The sequence below is a fragment of the Equus przewalskii genome, chromosome 15, assembly GCF_037783145.1.
Source record: "Equus przewalskii isolate Varuska chromosome 15, EquPr2, whole genome shotgun sequence".
Taxonomy (NCBI): Eukaryota; Metazoa; Chordata; class Mammalia; order Perissodactyla; family Equidae; genus Equus; species Equus przewalskii.
Genome location: NC_091845.1, coordinates 31,451,557 through 31,470,010, shown reverse-complemented (window position 1 = coordinate 31,470,010; position 18,454 = coordinate 31,451,557). Strand labels below are relative to the sequence as shown.

The 18,454-nt window shown below is 52.1% G+C and overlaps 1 protein-coding gene across 3 annotated transcripts in view; it reads right to left on the bottom strand.

Annotated features, from left to right (window-relative positions):
- Positions 1–3,895: 3,895 nt before the first annotated feature.
- FAM107A (family with sequence similarity 107 member A) overlaps positions 3,896–18,454 on the bottom strand; it is a 37,993-nt gene continuing 23,434 nt past the window's right edge. Inside the window, exons 1-4 of one of the 3 annotated variants that reach the window (XM_008519839.2) lie at positions 16,207–16,617; positions 8,793–8,967; positions 6,945–7,101; positions 3,896–6,450 (exon numbers count right to left, since the gene is read on the bottom strand). In XM_008519839.2, coding sequence (XP_008518061.1) covers positions 6,343–6,450; positions 6,945–7,101; positions 8,793–8,962 — 435 coding nt within the window. In that variant the 5' untranslated portion in view covers positions 8,963–8,967; positions 16,207–16,617 and the 3' untranslated portion in view covers positions 3,896–6,342. Of the gene's footprint in view, positions 6,451–6,944; positions 7,102–8,792; positions 8,968–16,085; positions 16,618–18,454 lie in introns of those variants that run through there. The other 2 variants (XM_008519830.2, XM_008519822.2) reach the window with 2 other exon arrangements.

Sequence of the window (18,454 nt, the reverse complement as noted above, 5' to 3'; positions counted from 1 at the left end):
GGGTTTGTCAGGGTCGGGTCAGTGACAGATATGACAGTGAAACCACTGAGGAAAGCGAAGATGATAATTAACTTTCATTGAGTGCTGGCCACATGCCTGCACTTGCCAAACCTTTTATATTTGTTATCTCAGTCCTCCCAGGACCCTGTGAGGCTGACACTAGTGGAGCCCTCACTTAACAGTGAGAAACCCAGAGATATCGAGGAAATTGTCAAGGTCACCCATCTGGCCAGTGGCAGAGCGGGATCCCCCACCTGACCCCCAAATCTGAAGTCCGCCTGACTTTCCAGCCTGGGCTTTTCATAGCTACACAGTGCCACCTGTCAAGATATCCCTAAACAGGAGAGAGAGCGGAGGAGAAGGGACTTCCACCTCTGGACATGGGCCAGGCCCTGGGCTAGGTGCTTTGTGTCTGTTCTCTCACATCCCAGGACCTGCCCTTCAGGCATATAGTAGGCGCCCAATGTATGTTTTTCTCCTTCCTGCTCCTTCCCGGAGCTTCTTGGGCCAAGGGCAGGCAGGTGGACCCCCACATCCCATTTGGCCACTGTCTTTTCTCAAAGGCGTGAGTGGGATGGGGCTGGGATTCTTGTGCCTGGGGCCCGCTCTGCCAGATTGGCACTGGCCAGGCTACGTGCTGGCAAGGAAGGAGGAAGGAGGAAGGCCGTTTGGTCTCAGAATGCTTGCCAAACGTTTCTGGCAACAGATGGGAAAGCTCAAATGTGGGTACTTTACAAAACATCCTCCTGCAGCCTCCACCAGCAGTGCTGCCAGGATCCATGTGCAGGCTCCAGTCGGGCACACGTGGGCTCACATCTCACTTCTGCCACCTGTTGACTGTGTACCTGGGCCGTGGCTTTGTCTCTCTAAACCGAATGCTTCACCTGTAAGATGGAGGTAATGACAGTCCTGGGGGATTAAATGAGAGAATTCATATTAAGTATTAGCCCGGTCCTCGGCACAGACACTAAATGTTCAATAAGTGTAGAAATTATTACTTGTGTCACAGATGTGGAAAATGCAGTCCAGCAAGTTGCCCAGGCTTGTGATAAATCATGATTGGCAGAGCTGGGGCTTGAGTGCAGGTCTGGGGACAGAATTAACCCTCTTTACAGTTCAAGCCTGATACTGGCCTTGAAGAGGGAATGAGCATTTTAGGTCAGGCACCCAAAAGGATGAGCTTAGGTGCCCTGGTCCCATGGGAAACCCTTCCTTGGAAGGGGGAGCCCCGGCTCACTTAGCTGTTGCCAGGCAGCCCAGGAATGTCGCCGGGGTCACTCACTGGGCTATCCTGCTCATCTCTCTACAAGTCTTCTCTGGGCAGTGGATGGGCATTCTTAAAGAGAGGGCCAGTTTTGGAAAACAAGCCCAGCCTCGTGTCCTGTCTGGGTGGCTGCCAGTTGATCATCAACTAAAATAATCGTGACAGGCTGAGATGAGGGCCATTAACCACCAGGAGGGTGAGGGCTCTGTTCTTGTGAACCCCAACAAAAGGGGGCGCCATAAGGCAAGGCCCTGGTGGGAGCAAGGTTGGTGGGGGTTGGTGGGTGTCTGGGGGCAGAGAACATCAGATCATTTAGGCCACTGCTCAGCCATAGGTCCAGTCCTGCAAGGGGCCAGGAATCTCACCGACATGGATCCTAACCTGTTGGTTGGCTCCAGAGACTGGTTGTGTTTGGGGGTGGAGGCGTGACATCAGGGATGGGACCATGGTAGGATCTAGACATTGCTTACCCCGGGGACTGATGTCAGTCTATGTCGGCCTGAGTCTATTTTTATAGGTGGAGGCCAAATCCCTCAGGCTCAGACGGACAAATGCAAGGTGAAAGACGTTCCTGAGAATCTTGTGGCAAAAGGTCAGGACGGCACAGGGGCCTCTTGTGAGTCCTTTCTAGGCGCAAGTCCTGGCTGTCGTAGAAAAAGTGCAGACGGTCCCGTGTGCATCTCATCTCTCCCCAGGTGTTGTTTTGTGATGTCTAGCAAGTCTCTTAACTTACCTGAGCCTTGGTTTCTCCATCTGCAAAATGGGGAGGACGATACTGAATTGTCAGGGGTGGTGACATGGCTGGCCCTCCATAAATGCAGGGATCATTACTGACATCCATCCACAACTTTTTGAACCCCTACTATGTGCAGAGCCCTGGACTGGGACCGGTAAAGGTGAGCAGAATCAGCCAGGGGCCCTGCTCTCACGGGGCTTGGGATTAGTACCGTCTCAAGTGCGGCGAGGCTGCCCTGCCATGGCCGCTGGGTTCGCAGGGCTCCCTGGAGCACACCTGGCAGAACCAGGGCTGGAGGGTCCCTTGGCCTCCTGAGGTCTTCCCCCTCCCCCAGGTTTTGTGTTTGGTGCTGGTCTACTGTGGATAAGGGTGCTCTCCAAACCCAGACCAGCACTTGTGATCTGGGGGGCGTGAGAGAGTGTGGCCCCAGCGAGGATGGGACCTGCTGCTCGTCACCCCCCACGGAGGGCAGGGTCTGAAGTCAGAGCCACTGCAGCAGCCCTGTCCATCTCCAAGGTCCCCAGGCCCAGATGACGGCCTGACCTCTGCATTCAGGGATGGTCTAACTCTCTGGATGCAGCTCCAGCGTAGGTCCTGTAGGCACAAATGTCAGTAGGGCTCAGGTGACAAAAGCCCAAGGGGCCAACGGAGAGCTTCTGGACCACACAGAAATCTCTGGGCCATGGTCAAAATTGTGGAGGAAAGACAGGTGGGTGAGGGTGACAGGAGGAGGCTGGGTGTACTGCGGCTGAAGTGCGGGAAGGAGTTTCTTACTCACTCATTCATTCATTCATTCATTCAACAGATGTTTACTGAGCACCCACTCTGTGCCCTAGGCCCTATTTGGCTGCTGCCATTTCTCAAAGCCATGAGAGGGATGGGGCTTGGATTCCTGTACCTGGGGCCCACTCTGCCAGGTTGGCACAGCCCAAGCCACCTGCTGGCTGGAAAGGAGGAAGGAGGAAGGAGGAAGGCCATTTGAGATTCAGCAATAAACAGGACAAACAAAAATCTCTGCCCTCGTGGAGCCGACATTATCGTTAGGAGAGACACACAGGATAAATAAGTAAAATATGTACTATGTTAGTGACAATGGTAAGGAGGAAAAATAAGGCAGGGAAGGAAGAGATGGGAAGCGTGTAGATGTCGAAATTTTAGATGGGGTGTCGGGGGGACCTCGTCTGGAAAGAGCATGAAGAAAGAGCTGAAGAATGCGGGAGCGGGCTGTGTGGCTCTCTGAGGGAAGAACCTTCCTGGCCGTGGGCCCGCAGGTGAAAGGGTGCTGTGGTGGGGCGTGCCTGGTGGGTGGGGAGGCCAGGCGGGCTGGAGCTGCAAGAGTGGGGGCAGGGCAGTGGGAAGTAGGTCAGAAGTTAGGACGGAGCTGGACATATAGGACCTTCTCCGTCACAGGAAGGACGCTACTGGGAGCCAGTGGAGGGCTCTGTGCAGAGGAGTGCCGGATCTGCCCCAGATTTTAACAGGGTCCTTTTGGCTGCTCTGTTAAGAGTAGGCTGTAGGGGTCAGGGGCAGAAGCAGGAAGACCACCTAGCAGGAGGCCACTGCGAGATCCAGATGTTTTGTTTCCCACTGTGCCCCCGGCACGTGACCTGCTTCCTGGCACAGAGCAGGCACTAGACAAATAAGTATTGAAGGATGTGTGAGCTAGTGATGCCCACATACCAGTTCTCAGACTGGGGCCATGTAGGCTAAATGGAGAAGGAGCAGAAAAACAGATCCCAGGCACTGTTGCTGGGGATCCTGATCCAACAGGTTTCTGAGAAGAAAGAGGAATCTTGATTTTCAGTACAGGCCTCAGGCAATTCCGGGCAGCAGGGCTGGCCTTCTGTGTCAGTTAGGAATGCTTTTGGCTGCAAGTAACAGAGACTGCCCAACAGTGGCTTAAACAAAGAAGGTTTTATTTTTATTTACAAGAATTGTGGAGGAGGATGGCTGCTGGCATTGGCTTGGTCAAATGATGATAGGGTCGATGTCTTTGAGATTCTCTTGGCCTTTTTTTCATTGTAGCAAGATGGCTGTGGTGGCTCCAGGCATCACATCCTCAATCAAGGCAGGAAGAAGGGAGGGGCAGGGAGGTGTTACCTTGTCCGTGTCTTTTATCAGAAACGTATAAGCTTTCCCAGAAGCCCCTGTAGACTTCCTCTTAAATTTCACTGGTCATACCTGGTCACAGGGTCACCCCAAGCTGCAAAGGAGGCTGGAACAGTGAGAATCTAGATTTACAGTCTCTACAGTGGGAGGTGGCTAGAAAGGAGTTGGGACTGGTCACAAGGGAGTGAACAAAGGTGTCTGCCACGGCTCCACTGGACGATGTGGTGCTCAAGGTCCCTTCTACTTCTGGGGCTTCATCTCCATGACTCACTGTCTCCATGGAGCACCTCTGGGGACCACAGAGTGAAATCCCAAGCATTCCCTCCGAGGGGCCTACTCCACCCTACACACTCTGCCTTGCTTCTCTTTACACATCTGAATAATGCATAGACCCCTGAGGGCAGCTTCTTTGGGGAAGTGGTGGTCTTTACTTAGGGACTGTGAATCTTTAGCACCACTCTCCCTGGCACACATTTAGAACAGTGTTACCACATTCTCACCAAGAGTCACATTCAAGAGCCTTTTAAAGCTCGACTTATACACACACAGAGGCAGCATATCTGTACTTACCCCCCTACGCTGGACCACACACAGGAAAAGGACGAGATCTTTGGTTCCCCTCAAACTACCCAGTTAGGAGTAAGACCAGGATGAGCCCTTTCCTCCTGTAGGTCCACCTTTGGTCCAAACAGCATCCCGGTGGCAGCTCTTTCGGCAGTTTTGGGGGGGTGGAAGGAAATGCTTTTCTAGCACTGCCCTGTCACCTCACCCGATGGGTTCACAAGGCCAGGGGCAGAGATTTTATTTTCAGGGGAAAAAGAAACAGGCCTGCTTTATTCTTTGAATCTTTAAAAATGGGATAGGAGCAAAAGGGTAAAACATTTGTTCTCCCGTGGGAAGGGATTTTTGAGGAAGAAGAACAGGTGAACTCACTGGAGCTGGCAGGTGAAGGAAACCAAGTCAGGAGTGGGTCTTAGGTGCAGAGGCTCGAAATGGGGACTTGAAGGGGCCAGTCTCTAAGGGTGGCAGGGTGTCTTCAAACCACCATTCATATTTCCAGAAGCCTATTGGAAATCACTGTGTATTTGTTCTCCAAGGCTTAAGGAAAAGGTTAAAAAAATTTTTTTTTTGGCTAAGATTGAATCATAACAGTGTGGTAAGAAATGCAGATTGGCAATTATTTACATCTCTGATGAAAGCAACAATCAGGTGACATGATCTTCTAGGCAAAAGTCTTCCCAGGCCCAGGCTCCCTGGAGTGGGGTGGAATCGAGAGCCCTGGGAGCTGCAGAGGTGGGTGGAAACCCCTGAACAGAGGTCCACGGCGGGCAGAGGTGGTTTCAGGGATGACGTGCCCCCTGGATCCTCTGGCCCTGATGCTTGCAGCGTGGTCCTCAGACCAGCAGCCTAGGAGCTTGTTAGAAACGCAGAATCTCAGCCCCCACCCCAGATCTACTGAATCAGAAGCTGTCCTGTAACAAGATCCCCTGTGATTTGTAGGCACAGTAAAGTTTGAGAAGCACTGTTCTAGACTTCTGGGAGCAGGAAGGCTGCAGCCCTGGCTAGCTGTGGTTATGAGGCCCGGGCAGGGAGGGCTGTGGAGAGGAGAAAATAGAAAGTCTGGGGGTGGGGGAAAGGCTGGCCAACTCTGAGAAGCTGTCTTGTTAGTACCCTTTCAACCTGGCCTGACATGGGCCCCTGTCCTTCCTCACCCGGGGCAGCTGCACTTGAACACTTCTCCCCACTGCTGGCTTTCAAGGCAGGTGTCCCGAGACGCTCCGCTTAGCTGCCCCTCACCTGTCTTCAGGGAAGTTCTCTGAGACCTGGGAGCTGGGCTGCCCAGAGAAGCGGGGCCCCATGGGGCCTGGGCAGAATGGAGGGCCTGGCAGGCCAGAGAGAGACCTGTCCCTCCCTCCCAATTCTGCCAGAAAGGTTTCTGCAGGGCTCAGAAGCCCGTTCGGGGAGAGAGGCTGTGCTGCAGGTGTTCCCCATAGTGGCTTCCTTTGGGAGCAGGAGAGGTGAATACCCAGAAGGAAAGCCTGGGGGCTCAGGGGCCCCTGGCTCCTGGGGGTGGTGGGGAGGCCCTCTGGGGTGACGCATCTTTACAGGAGCAAGCGTAAACATCACAGATGTCCCAAGGCCCAGGGCCCAGGGATGCCAGATGCAGAAGGGCTGGAGAAGGGTGTGGGGGCCCGGGATGGGCTGCCAGGGGCTGGGGCTCCAGAAGCCAGCCCTATAGCGCCCGCTCTTCACTCGTCAGCGTGGCGATTCTGCGCAGGTTTTCTCTGACTTTCATGAATTCGGGGGCATGGTCTTCTTCCTTTTCTGGTGGTTTTTCCAGCTGAAGGAGAAGCAGAGGTGTGAAGGGGGTAGGGCCAGGGGAATCCCTATTGTCAAAAGCCACTGGGTTTGGACCAAGGGTCTCATTTGGGGACACAGAACTGGGGATCAGTTTTGCCACCAGCCTGCTAGCTGGGGGGCAGAGCACCAAAGATGTCCCTGTGAATCCTAGTTCAAATCACTTACCTCCCCATCTCTAAAATGGGAATGCCACCTGGCTCATGGGGCAGTTGTGAGAATGAAATCAGAATCAGCATGCAATAGATTGGGCTGATGAAGAAACAGATTCAGAGAGAGGAAGCCAGTGGCCCAAAGTCACACAGTGAAGTGAGTGGCAGAGTGAAGACTCAGTCCAGTGGTGGACTCCTGGTCCAGTCCTCATTTTGCTCAACCTCCTCCCTCTTGCCAGCTGCAGCCACATGCAAAGTTCCTCCCTGGGCCAGGGGAGATGGTCTGGGAGGAGGTACCGGCCAGGGCTGGGTGTCCCCCACCCACCTGGTTCAGCCTCTGCTGCCGTCTCAGCAGCTCCTGCTCAAAGGGGCACTGCAGCCGCTTGGCCTCCAGCTCCTCTTTCTTCTTCTTGATGAGCTGGTTCCGCCGGCGGTGCTCCAGGACACGCTGAAGCTCTGGCTTGCTGTCAATGCCCAGGCCCCTGAGGTAGGGGGAGCCGTCAGGAGACCCCAGCTGCCCCCACCCCAGTCCCAGGGCTGCACCCTGTAGTGACACCAACCTACACCATTAACCGGTGCAATCCTCCTGGCAGCCCCTGGGCGGGAACCATTACTGTCCCATTGGACAGAGAAGGGAAATGAGGACGCTAGGACTCGAGACTCCAGTCCAGGTCACAGCTACGAAGGGGCCGGATGGGGATTTGCACTCAGGCCTGTCTGGCTGCAGAGACAGGTTTTATGTTGTTTCTGGGTATTTTCTCAGGATAAGTTTCTAGAGGTGGAATTGCTGGATCAGACTCTCTGAAAAGAGTTTGGATACATATTTCCACTGCCCCTTAGATAAAGGTTGTCCAATTTATATTTTTAGCAAAGATGTACAAGAGCATCCATGTCTCCCCACCACCATCATCCAATCTGTTTGTCTTTGAAAATCTGGTAGGCAAGAAATAGTATCTGGTTTTCATTTGTGTTTCTTTGCTTATGAGTCACGTGGAACAGCCTTTGAGATGTTTACCAGCCATTTGCATTTCTTCTTTTGTGAACTAACCATGCCTATCTTTTGTCCATTTTTTCCTTATGGATTTATAAGAGACATGTATATACTAATTTTTGTCTGTTATTTATATTGCAACCATTTCCCCTGATTTGTCTTTAGGCTTTTGCTTTCTTTTTATTGTGGTGATGTTTTTTGACATTAAAAGGGGTGACTCTAACAGGCAATCAGAAAAAATACTCATGATATACTAAATGGGGAGAACAAAAGCCCACCAAGGATACAAAATGCCATCTGCCAGAAGGCCCCTTGACTGCACTGACAGAAGGAAAATCACAGCCCGCGCCAATACCAGGAGCGGCCAGTAGAGGGAGCTGCGAAGGCGCCGCCGCCGCCTTCCTAGTACACACTGGTGAGCAGGGAGAATTTCCCAGGCCTGGGAGCGAGTGAGGCTCAGCTTCCCACTCCCCTTCCCCACATTCCCTCCATTACCGAGTCCCAGCCCTGCCACCTCAAGGCTGACTCTCATTGCATCCCCTGGTCTCCCTGCTCCACTCATGTCCCCTCCAGGATTGTGACACCCCTGCTTGAGACTCTTCCCAGGACCACACGTCTCCTCTGGCCCGCCTCACAATCTACGCTCCTGCCACACTGAACTACTGTCTATTCGCACATGTTCATCCATCTGCTGGGTACATACCTCCTATCAGCCAATGCCCACCTCCTAGCCTGGTTGACTCCTGCCTATCCTTCAGGCATCACCTCCTCCATAAGGCCAACTTGGACCCCTCCCAGGTGCTCCCCTGGGGTCCCAGCCCCATTCTGCCCCCATCAAAGCACCCATCATATCACCTGGCTAGGCATCCACCCCCTCCGGGAGGCAGGAACTGGGTCCCATTCCTTCTTGTACCCCCAGGGCTGGGCACAGGACCTGGCACACAGTAGGTGCTCAGTAAATGTATGTGGAGGGCAGCATGAAGTGGGCAGCTGGGTGGGAGTAAAGGGCTTTTGGACCTTCCCGGTTTCTGCTGTGACCATGTGGGGCACCCTCAGCCCTCCTCAGCCTCCAGGGTCCCCAGGATGACCGATCGCCAGCTCTGCCTTCCGCAAGGGGCACCTCCCCAAGCCCCAGCAGCCTGAGGCGCTTCCCAGGCTGAGGCAGCCGAGCGCCGCTCCCACCTTCTGTGGTTCATGAGCAGCTCTCGGTGCAGCTCCTGGTGGCTCCGGGAGGCCTTCACGGGGTTCGGCAGCTTCTTGGGCTTGATGAGCTCCGGGTTCCACTCTCTGTACTCCGGCCGAGCCATCAGGCCCCCGATGTCCGCCCGCTCCCTCTGGATCTCGGAGTACATGGAGGCTGTAGAGATGGGCAGGGAGCTGGTCAGAGCTGGGTCCACAATCTCATCCATCCCCACGGACACAGTTGAAGAGCTAATGTTTTAGTGTTAGACGGACCTCGGCCCCCTGCAACTGTGCAGCCGTGGGCGAGCTACCTGACTTTCTGAGCCTTGGTTTCCTCATTTGTGGGATGGAAAGAATTGAGCCTGTGCACAGGGTTGTTGTAAGGAGTGGAGACAATGCTTGTAAAGTGGGGTATAAGGTAAAGTGCTGCTGGTCACAAAATATGGGTTGACATGCACAAATGTTTTTGGTTTGACTTTGAAAAAATGATTTTCCCTACTGTAAAAAGAATTATGTTTGAGTTTCTGTTTTTCAATAAGCTTGTATCAGAAAAAGAAAAGATATTTTAAAAGAGCACTATGCATTTGTTAAAGATAATTTGGATAAATGCAGTGATCAAAAGAAAATATCACCCCTTATTGTCCAACTTCCCTCCCCATAGTTCCAAATTCCCTCGTGGAAGCGCCCAGCTTTTCACTTTCTCCAGATCAAAGTGGAGAGTATGAAATGCTGGGACTGCTGTCTCTAATGACAAAGGGACAGTTGTCATCTTTAATGTGGACGTCTGGCTTCTCCGTGGCCTCCCTTCCACCATGGCAGCCTGAAATTTGTCAGTTTACTTGAGATTCAGGCAGAAGGGCTCCCCTCTCTACAAGCTGGCTCCATAACCTGGAAATGCCCAAAAGCAAGTGCAAGAGTGAGAGAGAGAGAGAGAGAGAGGGAAAGACTTCTTAAGAAAAAGTCTCAAAAGGGTGACACGGCCTGATCATTAGCTGCTTACAGTAATTAGAATGATATTTTTGGCATTAGTTCTGCCTCCTTCATGAGTCCTGCTTTTCTGAAGTTGAGCCTCTCCTGCATGCCAGGCACTGGCAGGGTCCGGTCTGGTATGTGGTAGGCACTCGATAAATCGTTGTTGGTAATTGATAATAAAACCTTTGCGGTTGTACTCATGGTGGTCTGTGTAAAACACTGGAAGTGGGTAATAGCTCGGTGGGGTTGGAAAATACAGGTGGAGGGGATCTGATGGGGTGTAAATTGCAAGGTCAGGGAATGTAGGAATCAAGGGGGAGACCAGGCTTTGCAAATGGTGGCATGCCAGACCCCTGTTGGGCAGTTCTTTCATTACTGATTGCAGGGGACTGTTAGGAGGCTTAAGTGAGACCACATTTGTAAGGGTGCTGTGCAAACTGAAAAAAGTGTTAATTATTGTAAGACATTTTGGATATAGCCGGATTAAGTGCCACAGCATAGAGACATAGCTGCTAATTTTTTTCTTGAATTCACATTCTCAGAACTGTTTCCAAAATGAGAATTCTAATTAATTTCCTTTCTTCTCTTTTCATACAGAATTGTTTGTTTTCAGGTGATATCCTTCCCAAGTTTTGATCCTTAAAAAAATGATTGTGGTAGTATTCGGTAGTTAGTTAAAAATGGCCCTTGACAAAGTAAACCGTTGGCTATATCAGCTCCCTCCTCCTCTAAAAATGTGGATAATTTCTTAGTCGGTGGGATTAAGTTGTCTGGGAGCCAATGCATTAGAATACTCCAATTCAGACTGGAGTTTTGGGAATTTTTCTGCCTTCTGCTGCCTATTCCCATTGCCAAAGCCCACTAATCTTCTATCCCAATAATTCTCAGCTACACTCTTTCCTTCCTGTGTCCTCAGCTCGCATCCTATCCACCCACTGAAATAACTGGTGCAGCCCCCTGGCTGTCCATCCCACCCTTTGCCCCTTTGTGCCCCAACCCTTGCAGAGCGTCCTAATTTTCATCAGTCACACCGTCTTTAAAACAACTAACTGTGTGTTGCTAAAGTGATAAGGCAGGAAACAGAAATAAATTGTCTAACTTTAGGAAAGGACAGAATTAATATTTTCCTAAGATGCCACTCTGTCCCCAGAATTCCCAAATGGATTAAGAGAGAAGCATTTGGAACCAACGAGAGAATTCAATACTGTGGCCGGATACAAAATAAGTACACAAAACCAAGAGCTCCCGTAAAACAGGAATGACCATGGAGAAAGGGCAAAATAATAAAATTATTCGTTCATCCCAAAATGTTTGAGTTCCTATAATTTGCCAGGTAGGATGGTAGAGGCTGGACACACAGAGGTGAGCTAAGCCAGCCAGGTTGCTGCTCTCACAGAGCTGACATTCTACTAGGGAGGCAGACGGCAAAACGTGACACCAACCAATGAAAAGAAACGATTACAAATGGCGAGGAGCCCGCCGGAGGAGCCAGGGGGGCTGGCATCCAGAGCAACAGGAGGACCGACCTTCAGCCAGGTGCTGGGGGAGGGCCTCTCGGAGGAGGCGACCTTTAAGATCTGACGGTTGAGGAGGCGGCGGAAGGCTGTTCGGGACAGAGAGACAGCATGTGTGACTCACATACCTTGAACAAGCTCGGTCTGTTCAGGGAACAAAAAGGCACAGTGTGCCTGGAGTGGCGTGAGTGAGGGACAGGGAGCGTGCTTGGAATGAGGGTGGACGGGTGGGTTCAAGTCGGGAAAGATCGCGTCTGATTCGGTTTTTAAAAGGTCATTCTCGCTGCTATGTGGGAAAAAACTGTCAGCAGGTTTGAGGAATTTTTCTCTATGACTTTGGTTTCTTTCACTTCCAGCTGGCAAGCGCCGTCTCTCTCGCGTTAAATTCCAGAGGAAAACACCTAATTGGCCAAGCCGAGAACCCTCACCCCATAGGTCACCAGCCAGCCAATGGGTGGGCCGCCCCGGGCCGGGGCGGGAGGGCCCGCTCCGGCAGTAGGACACAGGCCGGGATCGCGTTGAGAAGGGCGATCCTGTATTTTCATTTTGCACTGGGCCCTGCAAATTATGCAGCTAATCCTGCACCCCAGGTCTAATCAGCGACCAGTTCTGGTTCAGGGATCCGCTCAGGCCCTTTTCTTCTTTTTCTTTTAAATGAAATTAGCGGTGAGAGATCCTGAAGGATGTGGCTGGTTCTTCAGCCCAGAGCTGCAGGCTGGGAAACCGTTGCCTTTGCCCCTTAGTGTTCTGAACTCTAGCAAACAACACGTATGGGATCCGTGGACACGTGTGTGTGTGTGTGCGCGCGCGCGCGCGCCAGGGCTTCACGAGCTGCGGAGCCAGCCTTCCTGCCTCTTAGGTTAATTAGAAGAGGCTTCTGTGCAGAAGCGCCTCACAGAGGTGCTGGAACAAAGAGACAACTTAGCAAAGCGCGGCTGCTAGGCCGAGACAATCTGGGCTCTCCTGGAAGTCAGCTGGGCCTCCTGAGCAGAGGCGGGGTCCCTTCTCAGGGCAGCTGTGGCCGGGTCGTTCGGGCTGTTGGGGAATCCTGAGAGATCTGAGATTCCAGGAAGTGGCCACGATGGGGCAAAGAGGTGAGGTGACCATTAGGTCATCTCCGAAAAGACAGACGAACACCCAAAGGAAAAGCTGGCAGGGAGAGGAATGGGCCCACCAAGGAGGCAGCTAAGTGGCTAGTGAATATCCTTCCCCCGTTGTCAAAGAAACGCAGAAGGAAGCGGAAGTGTGTGGACGTGGGAGCCATTCAGACCCGGGTTTGAATCTTGCCTGGCCCCTGCTTAGCCTCGGGCAAGTTTACCCTCTGTAGCAGGAGTCCGGGAACTACAGCCTTTGGAGCAAATCCACTCCCTTTGGAACACAGCCGTGCCCACTCATTACTTACTGTCTGTGGCTGCTTTCCACTAGAACAGCAGCCTTGAGGAGGTGGGACAGCTGCTTTTGATCAGCACCCTTCTTAATAAGGTTGTTGCAAAATAAATGCGGTGTTACTTGCAAGTGCCTACTACAGAGTCGAGGACTCAGTAAGTGCTGGCTACCAGGGCTGCCACATACAGCAAGGCAGGTTGTGCACTGCACAACTCTAGGGCCTCACTCCTGTAGATTAAACTGAGTGGTGCCCCTGGAATTGCATAGTGTGGCCACTTCGTTAGCTGTTTTAACAATTAATATTAATAAATCTCATTCCTACTCTTGGATTGAGCTTTCTCATTCTCCTAAAAACTGCACTGGTTAAATTGGTGGATTGTAACCCTGGCTGCATATTGGCATCACCGGGGGAAGTTTTAAAATACCAATGCCCGAGTCCTACCCCAGGGATTCTGATTTAATTGGCCTGGGAGGCCTTTGGGATTTTAAAAATCTCCCCAGCTGATTCCAATAGTCAGCCAACTTTGCAAACCATGGAGTTAAAAAAAAAAATCAAGCTTCTTTGCTTTGGCCTGAGTGATTTCAGCTGACTTGTTGGCCTGGTTTTCGTGGGCAGGTTTGATTAAGATCACAGTTCTTAGCAGCTGTGTGACCTTGGATGGGTCTTTAACCTCCAGGACCCTTCTCCTCTGTAAAATCAAGATGCTGTGAAGACTGGATGAGCTCGAGCGCTGGGCATGGGGTAGAGGCAGCCAGGAGATGATGGCTAAATTGCATGTCTTGCATGACTACAAGATGGGCAAGTAATTCTCACTTAATATGCAGACTGTAGGACCGACCTCATCTTTCAGGGCGGGTGGGTAATAAGAGGGGGGAGGAGCGATGCCGAGCTTCTCACTTAGTTCTTCCCCAGTTCTGCTGATGACTCGAGGGTTCCTACTGCCCCTCCCGGAGGCTCTGCAGGACGCCAGCCCCAAGCCAGGCGAGGCTCAGTTGGGATCACTAACTGCACCCAGGGTGAGCTCACCAGGCCGCTGGGGTGTGCGTGGCTAATGTTAGGGTGGCAGCTTTGAAACTAAACACTGGCACCCCCCCGGCGCAGGAGAGCAATAAGGAGAGATGGAAGGGAAGTGACACCAATGAAGACACAGGTTCCAGTTCATCCTGAGAATAGCTGTGGGACCCCAGGCTGTCTGAGGCTTTGACATCCCCTTCACCTGCCTCTCCCCGGGCCTGGTGGTTCTAGCTCTGTCTTTGATGGCATCAATGATAAAATGACACATGAGCCAGTAAGGCAAAGTGGTTCAAGAAGATGTTTTGGATGAGAAAGACTGGGTTTGAATCATGGCAGCATCACTTCCTAGCTGTGTGACCTTGGGCAAATAGCTTAAACTCTCTGAGCCCCTGAACAGTGGGGATAATGGTGATGCCTACCCATGGGGCTGTTTGGAGGGTGCATGATATGGTTAGCCCAGGCCTGGTAGAGTAATGCTCACGGAGGGTGAACTGTGGTCCTTTTGTCTTGAGGGGACCTGTGGCCAGCACTCAACTCTTGATGAAGCCTCACTCACTTCCACCTGGATCTCACAATCGCCCTGGGAGGCAGCCAGTGGTATTATTATTCCCATTTTGTAGATGAGAAAACTGAGGCTCAGAGAGGCCAAGCTACTTGTCCTAAGATACAAAGAGTTAATGGTCCAGCCAGGACCTTTAGACTCCAAATTCAGTGCTCTTTTTACCGCTCTGTTATCTTCCAGGTGCAGAGTGTCTTTCAGTCAAGAAATGAAGGTTTACATCCCTTTTGTCTCTCTGGATACTCAAGAAAGCCCAAGGAAGAGGGAGTGTGAGCCCACTTTACAGATGAGAAAATGAGGCTTTTGGTTACTGGAGGACTCCTGGCCCATACGAAATACAAACTGTCACTGGGGAGCCCAGCCCAGCCCCAGCCACTTTGGGCTTAAGCCAGAATCCACAGGCCTGTCTGCCCATGGCTGGTCTTTGTTTAGAAGTGGACCAGCTGGCGGCCTTCCCTCCCCGGGGTGTTGGCCAGTCTTCACTCCTCTGCTCCCCCCGACCCTGCCCTTGTTCCTTATCACTGTGCAAGCTGCTGGGTTCAGAACACACCGTGACCTTGGCTCAACCTTCCATGGGGTGGAGGGGCAAAGGAGAAGGGAGGCTTTTTAAGTAACCTCTGGCAAAGGAGAAAGAGGCATTCAGGAAAAGTGACAAGTGTGGCCATGGATTTCCCGACCCTTGTCACTTTTTTCCTCCCAGTGGGGAAAGTGCCTGTTTGTATTTCCCTGGCCAGCAACCAAAGGGCAGTGTATCCGGGAGCCACTCAGATCTCCCAGCAGCTGCGGCAGATGTCCAGAAGCCCCTGTAAGAGCTCTTGTCCATCTGGATGCCACCTCCCCACCCCAAGAGAAAATGACTCAACACAAACTTCCTGAACATTCTGCTTTGGGTCAACTGTGACTGCCTACTCTGTGAGGAGAAAGTCTGGGTGGGCATTCGAGGTTTTGAATGAATTCCACAGCTGTGTCCAGGGCTGGATATGGATGGTCCTGAACAAGGCTGGTGGACAGTGTTGTGTAATGGATCAAGGCACAAGTGTCAGCAGACTAGATATTCCTGCTGGCCCACCAGGGGCATGACGCCAGCCACTCCACTTGGCAGATGCCTCCAGGGGAAAGATCCTGGCAGGTGCTCACCACCAACAGTGCGAAGAGCCACTCAGGATCCGAGACACTGGAGACACCAGTATGGGGCTACCTGTCAGCCAGGAACCCACCTGGGTTTGGTAGCAGTTCCAAAAAGTGACACACCCAATCCCATAACCCCTGGTCTCTGGCCCAATCGCAGACTTCCTTGCATTGCCAAGCGCTAAAGCCAAATTCACCAGAAAGGTGCGCAGTTAACACGCTCACATCCACTCGCTGTGTGCCATGGACTGTGCCAAGCCCCTCACAGCCATATCTCATGAAATTCTTACAGCAGACTGCGGAGGGGGTACTGTCAGCACCCATTTTTACAGATGAAGACACTGGGCCTCTGAGGGGTCATCTGGTTTCCCCAGATCACACAGCCTGTGAGTGAAGGAGCTAGATCCGAGCAGAGCTCTGACCGACACCTCTCTGCAGAGTGCTCTCTGCGTTGTGCTGCCCTGAGCACTCTGGCCTTCGTTTATCAGTTAGCAGGAGAATTGAAACTGCCACACTGCGTGACACTGGGCTTAGGTGAGGTCATATCGTGCATAAATTCAGATTCATCTGAGGATTTAGAAGACGGAGATCAATAAGAATGGAGGGCTGGAACTGGCGCTCTCTCCACTTTGCTTTCTATCCTGCTCCCAAATCCAGGCTGCCAGGAAGCACCCTCTAATCATTTCACAGATGCAGGGACATAGCCCTATGGTGCCTACCTGTGTGCCAAGAGCTCAGCTCCCCAGACGGCCCACCTAGTGCTCCAAGGCTGCCCGCTTTCCCTCGCACCTCCTCCCTGCGCAGCGGACAGCAGGTGAAACAGAAGAGAAATGGTCTTACTTCTCAGGCGCGTCTCCTCTGCCGTCGTCGGGAAGGGAACTCAGGGGCAGAGTTGCTGGCTCCTCGCTCCACTGGGAAGTCCCAGACTGGCCAGGAGGGCCGCCTCCAAAGGGTGGTTCTTAAACCCCTGGGGATCGCAGGCGGCTGAAATGTGCCAGTGAGCGAGGCAGCTTTGCATTCCTGTTTATTCTGGTATCAATAAAAAGGAACTGTTACTATAGTAACAGATATTTCACTTGGTACAGGGCCACTTCCACGATGCGGAACACCGTGTCCAAGCCACACGCTTGAGAGGCACAAATAAATACCTATTTTGTCAGATTGTTGAGGAATAAGAAACATGCCAAGCTTTGTTCTGAGCAAGGCGGCTCAAGTAGAGGCATTTCCCTTGTTTCCGCCGGGAGGGTCAGCAAGAGTGCATCCTGGCACCTCCCGGTGGAGGGGACAGCCACGCTTCCTGCTGCAGTGCCAGTTCTTTGGGAGAGGACTGCTCTGGGACATAAGGGGAGGGAAGTGGCATTGGATAAGTTCTTGGTCATCTACTGATACACATTATTTACTCCATACCTTGAACTTCATCTGAACTTCAGAAGGAGCCAGCAGGATGTGGCTCAGGAGAGGGTGTTGGGGAGTGGCAGCTGACCCGCTCTGGGCCGGAGGAGGCCTGTGTGTCAGCCGGGCTGGGGCACCGGCCCCTTCGGCAGCACCCAATGCCCCTGAGCCTTGGTTTCTGTGTTTGTCAAATGTGGACAAAAACAGGGTGGTTGGGAGACAACATAGATGACCTGACATTAGTGAATGCATGTAGTCAGTGCTCAGCAAATAGGACTTTTCCTGCAGAGGGAACTGGACTCGATGTTATCTGCGGGCAGGGCCCCAGCATGTAGCACTGAGCCTGGCAGAATCTGTGCTCTGTACATCGTGGCTCAATGAGTGAATGTGGACGTAAAAATAAAGAGTGTGCGTAGGTGCTGAAGGCCGACCTGGGTGCTCGCAGACAATGGAGGCATTCTCCTAATTTCATAATCAGCCTTCACTTGAAAACTGGGAAGTGTTCTCCAGCTTTTCTCATTATCCTTAGTCTCCTAGCAAGGAAGCTGGCATTCCAGTTAAACTTGGGCCTCACTCCAACTTTGCTTTCTCATGAAGGGTCTTGGATGGCTGGAATGCGATGAGGCCCAGGGCAGACATCAAACATGAATGGGGGCATTAAAAATACATTTTTTGTCCTCTTTGGCCTCTAATATTCACTTAACGAACATTTATTGAGTACCTGCTGTGCTCCTGGCATTGTTCCAGTGCTGGAGATACAGTGTGAATGAGATAGCCCCGTGCTCAGGTAACCTACATTCAAGGCGGGGGGGACAGATGAAAAATAAGGACAAGAAAATGTCAAGCTGCGATGAATGCTATGATGAAAGTGGGACTGGGTGAGGAGGAAGGAGGGACTGGGAGCTTAGGAAGGATGGACACGGAGGAGGTGATGTTTTAGGAAGGTCGGAATGGTGAGAAGGAGTCAGCAGCCTGAAGACCATTCCCATAGGGGAGCATTCTAGGGAGTGGGAAGAGCTAGTGGAAAGGCCCCAGGGTGGGAACGATGGCATGATGGAAGAAGGCCACTGGGGCTGGAGTGTTGGGCATGAGGGGGCGGTGGGAGATGGGGCTGAAGAGGGGTGCGGGGGGCAGGTTTTGCATGTCCTGGGAGCCTTGGCCAAGCTGGCCATTCTGGAACCACTTAAACTTGGAGGATCATAAATTCTCAGGTATAAAACAATTTTCTGGAAACAACGTGTGGTCCTTTTTGTTTCTTCTTCCTACATTCTGCTTCTCTTGAGGTACTTAGAATGGTAGCCTCCTCCAGCTTCCCATCCTGCTGTGGCTTAACTTCATTCCAACGTGAATTCCATCCAACTGCACTCATGAAATTCCGACATGGAAGACTACGACTAAATGTGGTTCTGTCAAACCACTCTTCACTGCCCCTGGTCCCCACCCACATGTTGTCCTGCTGGGCATATGACTATTTGGGGCATTTCCTGGGGCCCACAGTGGCTTGTCATAACCAATCCCAGGGCCCTCTGACAGTTGGAGGAATGTGGGATCCTGGGGCAGGGGGACGGCCGACAGCTTCTGCTCATTGCCTAGAGAAGATAGAACCCCATAATCCAGCTCACTGCAGAGGAGCAGACTCTGAGAATCCTCATGCCAGCAATAACCTCCATCCCTACTTTGCGTTCCCTTTATTGGA